At 40.8% G+C, this 15,051-nt stretch overlaps 2 protein-coding genes and 1 pseudogene across 2 annotated transcripts; all 3 read left to right on the top strand.

The window, feature by feature from the left end:
- The first annotated feature begins 509 nt into the window (after positions 1 to 509).
- On the top strand, positions 510 to 5,767 carry utp25 (UTP25 small subunit processor component). Its single transcript, XM_014995702.2, has 12 exons — positions 510 to 661; positions 1,338 to 1,377; positions 1,614 to 1,794; positions 1,880 to 2,092; positions 2,184 to 2,272; positions 2,462 to 2,872; positions 3,149 to 3,365; positions 3,450 to 3,652; positions 3,981 to 4,163; positions 4,617 to 4,726; positions 4,816 to 5,061; positions 5,151 to 5,767. Exons 1-12 carry the CDS (start codon positions 561 to 563, stop codon positions 5,401 to 5,403), a joined length of 2,247 nt encoding a protein of 748 aa, XP_014851188.1. The 5' UTR covers positions 510 to 560; the 3' UTR covers positions 5,404 to 5,767.
- Positions 5,768 to 6,803: 1,036 nt separating this feature from the next.
- Positions 6,804 to 14,087, top strand: LOC106922935 (b(0,+)-type amino acid transporter 1-like). The gene is made up of 6 exons (XM_014995703.2): positions 6,804 to 7,695; positions 12,879 to 13,012; positions 13,090 to 13,219; positions 13,311 to 13,435; positions 13,522 to 13,609; positions 13,690 to 14,087. The coding sequence occupies exons 1-6, from the start codon at positions 6,994 to 6,996 to the stop codon at positions 13,918 to 13,920; spliced, it is 1,410 nt and encodes a 469-aa protein (XP_014851189.1). The 5' UTR covers positions 6,804 to 6,993; the 3' UTR covers positions 13,921 to 14,087.
- On the top strand, positions 9,417 to 11,779 carry LOC148152807 (b(0,+)-type amino acid transporter 1 pseudogene; annotated as a pseudogene).
- Positions 14,088 to 15,051: the final 964 nt, after the last annotated feature.

Here is a 15,051-nt window from a genome sequence, read left to right as displayed (position 1 = left end):
TAATGATGTAATATGTTGCGTAAATCCCCTTTTTATTACCAAAAGTACCTTGACCCATTGAGACATGGACTTCAATAAAGTCCTGAAGCATTTTTGTTCTCTGGACTGGTCAGCCTCAGAAAGAGGCCACAGCAATCAGGAAATACTTTTTCCAGTTGTCATTTTAGTCCAAGATTCCCCAGCAGAACATTGACCAAGGCATGGCATAGTATTTTTCTACTTCTACTATATCGGTTTTGAATTAAAACAAATTCCTTTCACTGCTCACTTAATAAATACAAGGTGCCATGATTATAAGATATTCTAATTGGCATGAATTACGTAAGTGTTCATAATGTTATACCTGACCAGTGTGTTAAATATTAAATGCGCTTTATTTGCAGTTCTGTAAATCTGTCTAGGAGTGCTTCTGTAAATGTGAAACGTCCTCTTTATTCACCGTAAGTGGAGGGGAAACCTGCAGTAACTCTCTGCTCCTGTAGGTAGCGATAAAGACGCTCACTGAAGTACAACAAACGTAGAAGAAGCCGCACACGTGTGACAACAACACCTCAGGAGTCATGGGGAAGCGGCGGCAGAATAAGCAGCTTTTCACAAATCTATCCAAAAAACAGAAGAAACACTTGAAGGAGTTTGGGGAGGAGCATCCATTTCACGATGTGTAAGCATTATAACAGAGAACAGTCTTTTTTAAATGAAGAATTGCGTTTTATTGTCAGTTAGGAATCTACATTTTGTTCAGACTACCTTCAAACAAGCATTTTAACCTAAAACACAAAATAAACGCGTAATAAACGTGTCTAGCTATTCATTTGAATAGTCAGGGTTTATTTTGTAGACCATTATTATCTATAGCAGTTTATGTTACTTCTTAATAAACGCGCGAATTCGCAGTAAAGGACGAATATTATTGTTTCTCCTACGAGGGTTTAAGAAATTTGACTGCAGTATTTTCCAGGTCTTGATATGCAAGGGATAAGAGAACGGGGAACATTTAATATTAAGGACTCATGAGGAACATTTAATATTAAATGTACCCCGTACAGGTCAGTTTCTGCTCTACTGTCTAAAGTTGGATCTATCTGTCCTTCCATCTATTACTTTGTGTTGTTGTTCTAATTTGCACTATATGAATACCAATAGATCACAACAAATCCAAAAGGAAACAAATCCAATGTGTTGCGGAGATAATAAGCTTCAGGAGCTTATTATGACTTTCACCATCAATCCAGCTGTCCATCCAACTATCCATCTAGTCCCTCATGAGTCTGTCCATCAGGTCATATCAGATCTGTCTTTATCTCACTGCTGAATTTACTGTTGTGTGTTTTCCACAGTGTGAATGAAAGACCTGAAAGGACCCAAATTGTGGAGCTGGTGAGTGTTCCTTGAGTTTCCAGATCAAACACCAAAATAATTGTACTGAACAACCATTTATTTAAATAATAATCCTTCCGAGTTTCTTATCTGCTCCAGGTTTTGAAGTTAGTTCTCAACACTTTGGGAATATTGAACTGTAGCTTTGCTTAGATTTAGTTTTACTACAAGTATTTAGAACTGTTTCAGTTTTTTTTAATGTTTTGTTTGTTTGTTTGTTTGTTTGTTTGGTGCAGCCATCAAGCCCAGAACAATCTGACTCAGAACCTGTAGACAGGGAAGAGGAAGAAGATGAAGAACCAGAGCAACAAACTGCCTATCAGAAGCTTCTTTCAACACTCAGTGATCCCACAGCTGATGCCCAAAGCCACGAGGATGAAAGCAGTGACGACGAAGAGGAAGAGCTCCTCTTTGAAGGCAAGGGGATTTTTTTTTTTTTGTCTTTAAAAAATGTTTGACAACAGTTTGTGCTTGACTAAAATAAGAGTTTAATGTCCATTAGAGGGTAATGTTGAGGGTGAGGATGCAGAGGAAGAAGAACATGGAGAAGAGGAGTCTGGCGATGAAGAGGAGGAGAGGGTTGATGAACAGAAAGAGGTGGCAGGAGACAAAGAGTTTGTGGACAAGGAGCATGAGTCTGCGTTCTGTCTGGAGACCAACTTTATAGGAAAAGGAGAACAGGATGAAAACATTCCACAACTCAAGAACAGTAAAGGTAAGAGCGGATAGAAAACTTAAATAATAATTTTTTCTATTGGTCTTTTTGGCGTGTTACATTTTGTTTTTTATTCTCTTTTTTTTAACAGACATGTTTTTAGTCCATCTGGATACCGAACTCACTGAAGAGGATGTGCTTAAAATTACATCTGGCTCCAAATCCAAAACTCAGATCACGGTATACACAAAGTCACCTTGTCACAGCTTAAAGCAGCTTTTAATTATATTTTTATTGATGCAGGACACGGTAAAAGAGAGCTGGGTGATTTCCTGCAGATTGATTCACGTGGTGGGAATACTTTTCCGTTGTACTGTGTGTTGCACTGAGCCACTTCTAAGGTTTCTCTGCTCCCTTTTTTTTTTATAGTGGGCAAAACTGGGAAACCTTCTCTGCACCAATCCTATTGAAAGGTTTGGCCCCATCGGCCCCCAAAAAGACACAAACCAAACTGTTTTCCATAAAGTTTTGGAGAGCAGCTGGAGGAATCTGAACCAGTCATTCAATCCTAAAGGACAGGCCGAAGAGATCAGCCCCCTCCAGATGGAGCTGCTGGCCCTCATGGCGTCCTACAAGGACCTGTATCACCCAGAGGCGTGCCATTTGAAGCAGGGCCCATATGTTCGCAGTGCATACTGCCTGCATGTGCTCAACCACATCCTGAAGGCCAACTCCAGAGTCCTGGCTCACAACACCCAGCTGAGAGAGCGGAAGAGTCAGGCTAAAGCTGGAGCTGAACCACAGGAAGAACCTAGAGACCAGGGACTGACCAGACCAAAGGTAAACAACTAAACACACGTGTCAGGTCAGTTTTAGCTGCAACTTTTTTTTTTAATGAAAGCGTCAGAGATCTCTTCTATGAAAATATTTAGTTAACAAATCTTTATTTAATTAATAAAATCTTAACACATAGAAGAAACCCATTGGGATCCATTTATGAATCTCTATAAAGTCACACAAACACTCAGCCATTGGACTAAAAATTGGTTAGGAAGGGGTTTAATTTAACCCAGACCACCTACAGAGCATGTAAGGATCTCGACCACTTTGTCCCAGGTTCTGATCCTGGTTCCGTTCCGGGGGGCCGCTCTGCAAGTCGTCCACACTCTCATCAGCCTACTGGAGACCAAAGGCAAGAAGATCGTTGTCAGCAACAAGAAGAAGTTCAAGGAGGAGTTTGGAGAAGCAGAGGAAGAAAAACCAGCCAACCTGCGCCGGCCTGATGATTACCACGCCGTCTTCTCTGGCAACGTGGACGATCACTTCAGGATAGGTACGTCTTCCAATAAGGAGTTCCTAAAAACCTCCGCCACTTATCTGACCCTACATCCTGATGGCTCTGCACTCTCCCTCCCAGGTGTGTCCATAGTGAGGGGCAACATGCGCCTCTACGCCCCCTTCTACTCATCTGACATCATCATTGGGTCTCCGCTCGGCCTCCGAACGGTGCTGGGAGCCGAAGGAGAGAGCAAGAGGGACTACGACTTCCTGTCATCCATTGAGCTGCTGGTGCTGGATCAGACTGACGTCTTCCTCATGCAGAACTGGGAGCATGTCCTGGTATGAGGAGTTTACATGTGGCACCACCTGCTGTTGAAGTTTTCCATTCTTCATAACGAGAATATTGAGTCTATTAAAATAGGCTAGAAATTTTGGGTTTTTGAACCAGTGATTTTTAAGATTTAAAACTCAAAATGTCAACATGTATCTAACTAGTTCAGTATTCTTCTTCGATATATTATTTCTATTTATCTTGATTTGTTTTGTCAAGCTGGATGGTTCTGCTACTGCAATGTTTTGCTTAAAGCTTAGTAATTATTGATCTGTAAGCTACAAAACCTAATGTGTTCGTGTGTTTAAGTTTGTAAGTGTTGTCCTCACCCTCCAGCATGTGATGAAGCACATGAACCTGCAGCCGCTGGACTCCCACGGAGTCGACTTTTCCAGAGTGCGGATGTGGAACCTGAACAACTGGGCCAGACACTACAGACAGACGCTGGTGTTCAGCTCCATCCAGGACCCACAGATCAACAACATCCTGACTAAACACTGTGCCAACTACAGAGGACAGGTCAGGCAGTAGAGATTCTCGCCTATTTTTGTTTCAAAGATCTGAAATCTTAGTCCTCGTTTGCACTGAGCCAATCTTCAGCGAAGCAGTAACAGTTTTTTTGTCGCGATTCAGCCGCTCGTTTGCTTGACACCAGTGAGTCTCTCACACCGGCGCTTTTTGAGACCATGTTTCAGAGTGAAACTTTTCTGCAACACCCCCTACAGAGGTGCTACCATTCTTTGACCCTAAAAAAAATCTGCAACAGCATCTGAACATTGTAACTTTATGAAACGGGAACAATATCAGGGATTTGTCATTGTTGAGTTGATCTAATTGTATCTATGCACTGATTCATACACCTCATTTATTTTAACCTTTACAGTTTTCTTAATTTAAGCATGACATTGCATGTCATTATTAACACCTGACTGAAATTTGCATACTTCGTGTTTCTGGGGGGTTTTGTCTCAGATTACCACAAAAAACATGCCAAAGACGGGCTCCATCTGCCAGGTGCTTGTTCAGCTGCCTCACGTGTTCCAGGTGTTTTCATCCGACAGCTTCATGAATCAAGATGCTCGGTATGTGTCTCAGCCGAAATAACTTTATGAGCTCCTCGCAGTGCCTTTTGCTTGAACTATACTTCATCATTTCCTTCATCTGCTTGTAGGTTTCAGTTCTTCGTCGATAAAGTACTTCCTCAGTACAGGGACTCAGTCATGTCCCACACTCTGATCTACATCCCATCCTACTTCGACTACGTCCGGCTGCGAAATCACATGAAGAAAGAGGAGATTAGCTTCACGTCCGTGTGCGAGTATTCCAGCAAGTCAGAGGTCTCTCGAGCCAGGCATTTCTTTCTGAAAGGAGAAAAACAGTTCCTGCTCTTCACCGAGCGCTTCCACTTCTACAAGAGGTCTGTTCTTATTGTTCTATCCATCAAATTATGTGGTATCTCCTATTCTACCTGTAACAATCTGCTCACGTCGTGCTTATTTCATTCAGGTACGCTATCAAAGGGATCAAGAACCTGATATTTTACGGCCTGCCCACCTTCCCCCACTTCTACAGCGAGGTGTGCAACATGCTGGCAGCAGGAGGTCAGGGGGAGGAAGCCAGCTGGACCTGCACTGCCCTCTATTCCCGCTACGATGCCCACAAGCTGGCTGCCATCACCGGAGCCCAGCGAGCCGGACAGATGCTGCACTCCAACAAAAACGTTCACCTTTTTATCACAGGAGCAGAAGACAAAGCCTGAACTGATAGCAGCCCAGCAAATGTGTTTGTTTCTAGTTTTATCAATAAATTGTGACTCTTTCTCTTCCTATCACAAATATTTATTGGTTTATTGGATTTCTTGATGCATTTCTAAAGGGTCCATAAAAAATCTAATCTTACATAAACGTTATCATAATGGTTGTTCAGATGTGTACCAGGGAAATATTTCCTCATCTGTTTGTTGGTTAGAGTGCTTTGATTTAGCGACATCAGAGCTGATTAAATAATTTTTGTGACTCAGGTGTATCGAAAATGTCAAGTATGGAAGCCTGTTTGTACCAATAGAGTCAAAAATATATATATATCACTCTCAATAAACGTTACAAATGAGTAAAGTCCTGAAATTTATGGGAAACTATGGCATTTCTCTTAAAAATAAAAAAAGGTAATTAAGTTCAGTTTAATTATATAGAAACAATTTATAACGGTTAAGCAGGTCGATATCTGTATATCATTTAAAAAATTGTGATCCATTTTATAATTTTGTTTCAACTAAGGTTTTGTGGAAAATATAATTGATATTGCATTTTTGAGTCGGCTAACTTTTTTATGTTGCATTTCCATAAAGTTCCTATTTGCTGGTGATCCCATTTATTTCCTAAGGATCTAACATCTTTGAGTTGTTTTGAGGGACATATGATCTGATTGCATAAAGTACAGTCATTTATCAGAACAAACATGTACCATTCTGCTTTTTTGTAAATTACCTTTTGCCTTTATGTTTAAAATATATTCTAAAATTACAAAATTGCATCCAATAAATTTCTGAAAATGAGTTTATGAGCTTCAGAGAAGTAATCTGCAGTTTCTGAAAACTGCTTACTTGTAAGTTCAGAGAAAATAACCTTTAGAAAAGTAGCTATGATATCATAATAACCAACTTGAAATAATGGGCAGTCTCAACGTACCCTGTAATTTCTGGAAAACTAACCTTCCTGTTTCAGAAAAAGACCTTGAAGCATAGTACAGAGAAAATGACATGTAAACATATGTATTGAAGTTCTAGAAAGGTATACAGAGTCCTTTGTAGGTTCTGGAAATCAGTCTGTAAATTGTGAATTCCTCAAAGTACCTTGTTACTTTTCCAAAAGCAGCCTGTTACTACTAGGAAAAATGGGAGCTGTATTATACAAGCCTTGGTTGGTTTTGTTTTTAATCCAGAATCCTAATTTTTACAATTGTACTGAATAGTTTTTATAAGTATTTGTCTATTTTCTGTCACTTTTGCATCAGGTAATTATGGCCTCCAATTATTCAGCATGACTAAGTACATGCTGAGCTATTTCTGAGACTATAAAACAGAAGCACTTGCGCAAAGCAGGATATAGACTTTCCAAACCAATAGTTATCAGGAGCAAAAACAAAAGACAGCATAATAAAGAAATATAATTATCACCAACTGCAGTGATCCATTCAAAAACGATAAGCTGTTGGGTAAGACATCGCCTGTTCAGATGTTGTATGAACCGCACACATAATTATTAACTTCAAGAGTGACTTTAGTCATCAAATTACAGTTTTAGTCCGCTGCCGGAGCTGACACGCAGCACTTGGTCTCTAACCCGCAGAGATGAAGGACGAGAAGCAGCAGAAGCTCAGCCTGAAGCGAGAGGTGGGGCTGATAGGAGCCGTGTCGCTGATTGCTGGAACAATGATCGGATCTGGGATCTTCATGTCCCCGCAGACAGTCATCTCCTCCGTCGGCAGCTCTGGAGCCAGCCTGGTGGTGTGGGCCAGCTGTGGCTTACTGGTGATACTGGTGTCTTTCTGCTACGCTGAACTGGGAACTGTCATCCAAGAGTCAGGAGGAGAGTACATCTACATCCTCAGGACGTCAGGTCCAGTCATGGCCTTCATGTTGGCCTTCAGCTCTATCTTATTCGTGAGGCCTGCTGGAGTTGCAGGCATCTCCCTGAGCTTCGCCCAATACGTCGTGGCTCCGTTCTACCCAGAATGCCCTCCTCCAGTGTCTGTAGTGAAATGCGTGGCTGCAGCAGCAGTCTTGGTTTTAGCCACCGTAAACTGCATGAATGTTCGCTTTTCAATGTCGGTGCAAGTGTTTTTTATGGTGGCTAAGGTGGTGGCCTTGGGAGTCATCGTTGTAGGAGGGGCGGTCATGCTTGCCAAAGGAAACACGGAGAGTTTTCAAAACTCCTTTGAGAACTCAAACGTGGGCATCAATCCCATCGGCGTTGCTCTCTACCAGGGGCTGTGGTCGTATGACGGCTGGAACAACCTGAACTATGTGACAGAGGAGCTCAAACGTCCAGAGGTAAGAAGTCACAAAATAAATCAGGCAAACCTATAAACAAAAATTCAAATCTGCACTAGAGTACTCATAAACTTTATGCGGCATTGTAAACTGCATGTGCACTGCATAATTAAACAGATAGCAATACGTTTCAGTAGTTATTTACCTTAACAGCTTTTTACATTATCATGGAACTAATTTTAGCCCAATTTTTTACAATGATACTGCAAAGTTCAGACCTAAATCTCTGAGGGTCGAGGCCTTGATTTGTCTCTACGTTTTATTGTCCCGACCAACACTGTTAACTAAAAACTGCAGTTTGAGCTTAAGCAATGATTTTAAACAGCAAAATAACAAAATCAGTTGAAAGAAATAGGCAAGTATGGAAAACATGCTTCCATCTCCATGCTTTGCTGTGCAGACGTTATTTAGTTTATGACCTCTTCTATCTTCATTTGAAACTGATGAACAGGACCACTTACTTTGAAGTATTTTTTTACAATACATTGGTGTGCCTATTTGTTTAATTTTGGCTGAAATGGCTCTCCATAGCTCTTGACCAGGTCTTAATAGATTTGGCCAAGAGGCCAAAAAATGAAACTTTTTACATATTATAATTTTAGCTGGTTGCAGCTATTAGCACTGTTATCTTGCAGCAAGAAGATCCTGGTTTTGAATCCCATCTTGGGTCTTTCTGATCGGAGTTTGCTTGTTCTCTCTCTGCATGCATGGGTTTTTTTCTGAGTGCTCCGTCTCTTTCCACAACCCAAAAACACTAATATTCAGTTAACTGTCTTCAGTAAGTTGTCCACCTTATGAACTGGGCTACCTATGGATAGAAAGCGAAGTCACACATTAACTTGGACCCCTTAGAAAGCCCCTTACCTAGGATTAGTATCCTAGAACCTTGTTCATGTGTTGTAGCAGTTCTAACAGATGCCCCGCTGTTAGGGAAATCAAGCTTTGAGAAGTTTGACAGCTTTCTAAATGTTTGCGATTTGTTAATATTTCTCACTAAGAAGTCACTGCTTCTGACAGGTTGATGTCTTTGTGTTCACAAACTCTTCTTTGCTCCAACTTAAACTCCTGCTTTTGCAGAAGTTCTGTTGACTATCATTTAAGCACTAGTTCATTTAATTATCAGCACGTTTTGCTAATTTCTCCATTTAAGTCCTATTAAAAAAAGGTCTATTGCTTTCGGCAGACTAATACCACTGAGGAACTAATATTTTTATGTCCATTCTGTTTTTTCCATGTGTTGTTGTATCTCTTAAGTCTGACCTTTGAATTTAAACAGTAATTTTCTTCTGCACTCTGCATGCCACACTAAACCCCTGTAGATAGTTTATCAGTTTAAAGAAGCAATAAAATCAGGTCAGGTCAATCAGCAAACGGTTCAAAGCGCAGCCAAGAAATACAGTGTTTTAAATTTGACTTTGCTTTGTTTTATTTGAAGAGGTTGGTCTTGTTAGATAATATCAAGAAGAGAGAGAGAAAGAGAACTAAATATTTGCATGAGTTTCACATTCTTAAATCTCAGCCTAATACAGTCAAACGAATGAAAGCAGCTCGAAGGGATGTCAAAGTCGAACAAGAAACTTCTCCGTTCTTGACAATTCAGGAGTAGTTGTACCACCTGTTGCTCTGTTTAACATTACCTAATGGTTCACTGGTAATTTACGTCAAGATCTGAGGTGTGTTTCGTGGAAATCCCTCAGAGCAGGTAGTAGCATTCTCCAACAATGGAGCAAGGACTGAGTCTGAAGAGGGAAGTTGGGATAATAGGAGCTGTGTCCTTCATTGCTGGGACCATGATAGGATCTGGGATCTTCATTTCTCCACAGTATGTCCTGCTAGCAATCGGCAGCCCCGGGGCCAGCTTCGTCATATGGGCCTGCTGCGGCCTGATAGCCATGCTGGGCGGCCTCTGCTACGCTGAACTGGGGACAATCATACCAGAGTCCGGAGGGGAGTACATCTACATGCTACGGACAGCTGGAAAAGTCACAGCCTTCGTGTTTGTCTTCAGCTTCGTCAGTGTCATGAGGCCCGCCAGCGCCACTGGGATCGCCCTCAGCTGCGCTGAATATGTGGTGGCACCGTTTTATAGTGGCTGCGCCCCTCCACAGCTGGTCTTGAAATGTGTGGCAGCTGTGGTGATCCTGGCCTTGGCTCTGGTCAACTGTCTCAGTGTCCGCTTGGCCACCGGCATCCAGGTGGTCACCATGGCCATTAAAGCACTGACGCTGGCAGTGATCATACTGGGAGGAGCTGTGATGCTTTTTCAGGGCAACACTGCAAACTTTGAGGACTCTTTTGATGGAACGAATGTAGGCGTGAAAGCCATCGGCATTGCTTTCTATCAGGGCCTGTGGTCCTATGATGGCTGGAATACTTTAAACTATTTAACTGAGGAGCTCAAAAGACCAGAAGTAAGACTGATCAGGTTTGCTATTATTTCTTAACAGTTTGCAAAAACATGTAATTAATCTCTTGAAGTGGTCTGGATAAATAGATATGTAGGATTTCTGCAAGTATCTTTAGGTTTTTCTTAGGACTTTGATTGCTTTACCTTTTATTTTCTGTAAAGTATATTGTTCCTGATAACACTCGCTGGTGGTGTTGGAGTGGAAATGAGTGACAAGTGTAAGAAGCAGCTAATGTCTAAGGGAAAGCTTAAAAAGCCTGAAGAACTGAGCTAAGTTACAAAACATGAAAGTCATGCTTTGGAGTTTGGAGAAGAAATACATCTGTATCTCCTGTGGACTGTGGGGAAAATTTCATGTTTCTTTTCAGTCGCATCAATGTCTGCCTGGGTCTTTTACAAAAGTTGTCAGAAAATCTTTGAAAGATATGAAAACTCTGAGAAAGATTTCAAGAAAGTCTGGCTTCTTGGACCAAATTAAATTACAAAGCATTGAGACTTCGTTCCATTTTCTGTGTTGATTCCAGTGAGCTAAAATAACAGAAGAGTTAAAGCTGGTGCTTAATTAACCAAAGCCCAGCTATAGATACAATGGTAAATGGATTGAGCTTATATAGTGCTTTTCCAGTCATTTTGACCACTCAAAGCACTTTACACTGGAACCACATTCACCCAAATACACAGATCAGAAGGCAATTTGGGGTTAAGTGCCTTGCCCAAGGGCACATTGACATGAAGCAGGAGGAAGCTGGAATTGAACCTACAACCTTCTGATTGCAAGACAACTACTCTATCCATAGAGCCACAGTCACAATGAGTTTATGATCAACTGATGGATGTTAAAACATTGACAACCACACTTTAATCATAACCTGCTGACTTGCTGCCCTCTGACCAGTTACTGACTTCTTTGTCTGCAGACTTCTTGAAGTTTCCGTTGGAGCGATTTGGTCTCCTTTATTCCAGTTTCCGTCACGGCAAGTAAAAAAGCAGAAGGACTGAAAATGAAGCGGGTGATTGGACTGGCTGGAGGTGTAGCTTTGGTATCGGGAACCATGATCGGTTCTGGGATATTCATGTCCCCACAGTTTGTTCTGGCCTACGTGGGAAGCCCTGGAGCGAGTCTGGTGATCTGGGCCCTCTCGGGAGCCGTGGCTCTGTTTGTTGCGCTGTCCTACACCGAACTTGGGACCATCCTTCCTGAATCTGGAGGGGAGTTCATCTACATCCTCAGGATATTTGGTTCATTTCCTGCTTTCTTCGCCGCTGTCACTTTTATCCTGCTGGTGAAACCTTTCAGCATCGCTGCCTCGTCCATCAGCATGGCAGAGTATGCCTTGACGCCATTTTACTCCGGCTGCCAGCCTCCCCAGCTGGCTGTGAAATGCACCGCTGCTGTCGCCATCCTGGTTGTTTCTACTCTCAACATCCTGAATGCCCGCATTGCAGTCAGGGTCCAAGTGATCTTCTTGGTGGCCAAAGTTTTAACACTTGTAGTCATTGTGGTTGGTGGGATGGTGGAGGTCATAAAGAGCAGCGATGCGTTTATGGAAAATTTTAAAGTTGAAAACTCATTTAAAGAGACACGTTACTCTGTGAGCACTTTGGGGATGGCCTTCTGTCAAGGTCTCTGGTCTTATGTTGGCTGGAACAACCTAAATTGTGTCACAGGGGAACTGAAAAGACCAGAGGTGAGATTTTGGATTGCATTTACTTCACCAGTTTAGTGTGTGGGAATGTTAAACCAACATTAAATATCATCCTGCAGTTCAAAAACAGGCATAATGAATGAATGAAACAGGATCATCAGTGCTTCAGGACCACTATAGTGACCAGGCACCATAAAACAGAGATGTTGTGGTTTTAATTTTATGGAACCGATCTCAGTCTCTATGGATTAGATTGGCTTATGATTGAGTCTTGGCACAAACAAGTGCTGTATGATTTTCCTCATTAATGGTTATTTGTTAGGGTATTTTGATGAAAAGCAGTTTTCTTAATTAAATGTTTAATTACAGCAACCTTAATCATTTGCAGTCTGTTAACCATATATCCTAACAAAGCCTCATGTAAAATCCAAGACCACTTTAAAAGATTACAAGAAAGTTAACATTTTGGAAGAAAATTATTTTTGAGGAGGTATTGTGTAGAAAGTTTTTGAAAAGGACATTTTATGGTAACACTTTATTTGAAGGGGAGTGAATAAGACTGTTATGACACTGTCATAAACATGACATAACACATGTCATGAACATCAATAATCCTTCATGAATATTTATGACTTGTCATAAAGCGTCATTTGGTAAATTATGACACTTTTAATACAAAGTTGACATTATTCAAAATGTCTTTGTTATGACAACTTGACATTAACCAAAAAATCATTACTGATATAAATTTGTTATAAAAGTATTACTGATTGCACTTTAAAAATTAGGTAACTTTATGTTATTAAAGGTAAAGTTTAAACAGTAATGATTTCCTGGTTAATGTCAAGTTGTCATAACAAAGACATTTTGAATAATGTCAACTTTGTATTAAAAGTGTCATAATTTACTGAATGACGCTTTATGACAACAGTCATAAATATTCATGAAGGCTTATTCATGTTCATGACAGGTGTTATGTCATGTTAATGAAAGTGTCATGACAGTCTTATTCACCCCGCTTCAAATAAAGTGTTACCCATTTTATTTTCACCCGCCTGTTTGAGAAAGTAATTTCATCAGTAATATGTCTGATCAATATAAAGAGTTGGCTTTGCTTCATCTTTTCACAGGTAAACCTTCCCAGAGCGCTGGTGATAGCCATTTCTCTGGTCACTGGCTTGTACCTGCTGGTGAATGTCAGCTATCTGACTGTGATGACACCTAAAGAGCTCATGTCTTCCACCGCTGTAGCCGTCACCTGGGGGTAAGAGCAAGTCTGGTTGCCCAGACTCTTTAAGTCTGCAAGAAATTCCAGTTTAATCAGGAGCATCTGTCCATCAGGAACAAGGTGTTGGGAAGCTGGGGTTGGATCATGTCGTTGGCTGCAGCCTTGTCTGCTTTTGGCTCCTTAAATGGGACATTCTTCAGCGGCGGTCGAGTCTGCTTTGTGGCTGCCAGGGAGGGCCACATGGTACCCTGCTGTCTATTTCACCTAAACACAAACATCTGTCTACAATAAAGGCCGTCACACACATTTATAGGGATCCATATTTGTTTTATAGCCAGATATTCTCTCCATGGCTCATGTCCACCGGTTGACTCCCTCTCCGGCTCTCATCTTCACCACTGTGATCTCTTTGGTGGTCCTCATCCCCGGAGACTTTCAGAGTATTGTCAACTACTTCAGGTGAACTTCATGTCCTTTTTTCCTTAAATAAATAAAACAAAAACACTTTCACTCTATTTTAAACAACTTTTCACTGCTGCTGTTAGTTTCACAGCCTGGTTTTTCTACGCCGTCACTCTGTCTGGACTGATCTATCTCAAAATAAAGAAACCGGAGCTCCCCAGACCATACAGCGTCAGTTTCACACACTCTTATTTCAACATTTGTAGCAATTCAGAACAGCTCGACATCATGCCTGTTTCTTCTCCTCACAGGTTCCCATTGTCCTCCCCATACTGATCCTGCTTGTGGCCATTTTCCTCGTTCTGGCCCCCATCATAGACCAACCTCAAATCGAGTACCTATATGTGGCGTTGTTTATCCTAAGTGGCGCAATAGTCTACGTACCTTTCATCCATTTCAAGCTTTGCCCGGGAATGTTTGATAAGGTGACAACGTTCCTGCAGCTGTTCTTGGAGGTCGTGCCAGCAGAGAAAAACCTATGAGTTCATCAAGCTGCTGCAGGTAATCTACAGAGAAATAAGCTCCTCTTGTAATTGGTTTAACCGGACAGTCAATTATGTAATGTGTTATCTTTTGCACTTATTTAAATTAAAAGATGTGATGTGTTAGAAAAAAATGAATTATTTTAAATAAATTTTATAGTAAGAAATCTTGCAGTTATTTCTTTGTTACTCCAAAAACAAACATTACAATAATTTGTTTTAATTCTCAGCAGCTGCTTTATTTGGTTAAAACGACGATAAAGGCAGAGAGGTATGATCTCTTCCTGTTTAGTTGTATCTTTCAGATTTCAGTGAAACAATCAAAAGGGAAGCAAAGTTGAAATTATCATTACACTTTATAAGACGATTGTTGAAGTCTAGTTGGTTTTTATCTTGTTACACCTCAACATTAAAATCTTAAATTAGTTACAGAAACATTCAGCTGTATGTCCATTTGAATAACTTTTAATTTGTACAGGTGTATATTCAAATTTATTTTTCAGATTTTGCTGCAGAATGGCTGTGTTAGAGTACATTGACATAACACTCACTTTTTATGGACATTTTCAAAAACATTTTGACTCTGTTGCCCAGTTTTGTCTTCATATTCATCTGCAGAAGGACTTATAACTTTCTGTCATATTGCCAGAGCGCACATTTCACTCTGGACCACCTTTGAATTTTTCTTTCCGAGTGGGAACTAAAGTCTTTTTAATCTCCATCATAAAACGGTGAAGACAGATAAAATGAACTGTTTAACCTTCAAATGTTTCCACATACAATTAAATTTGTTGGATGCAATTTATAGTTTTCCCACAGCTGCAGTTAGATTGAGGACTGTCTTCCTGTCTGCCTCTCTGATGAAAAGAATGGTAGCCTGCTCCATAGAAATATCAGAAATCACCATAGCAACCACTTGCTCCATCTTTCTTTGGCTCCTCAGTAGGTCTTTGTGTTTCATATCAATCCATTATGGCTGAAGCCTGTGTAAATTCAGCAGCTGAGTAACTCTCTTCAGCAGCATATCAAGTTCTTTCATTTTTATAAATGGTATAAAAGGAAGAGGTTTTAACTTGGAGTTTCAAAATAAGGCTCACAGATACTGTTTGGGTTTAAATTAGGACTCTAGCT

This window comes from Poecilia mexicana, unplaced genomic scaffold, assembly GCF_051168715.1.
Source record: "Poecilia mexicana isolate PSO_F unplaced genomic scaffold, ASM5116871v1 scaffold_22, whole genome shotgun sequence".
Taxonomy (NCBI): Eukaryota; Metazoa; Chordata; class Actinopteri; order Cyprinodontiformes; family Poeciliidae; genus Poecilia; species Poecilia mexicana.
Note: the sequence above shows the minus strand (reverse complement) of the source record. Positions and strands in the feature narration are given on the sequence as shown.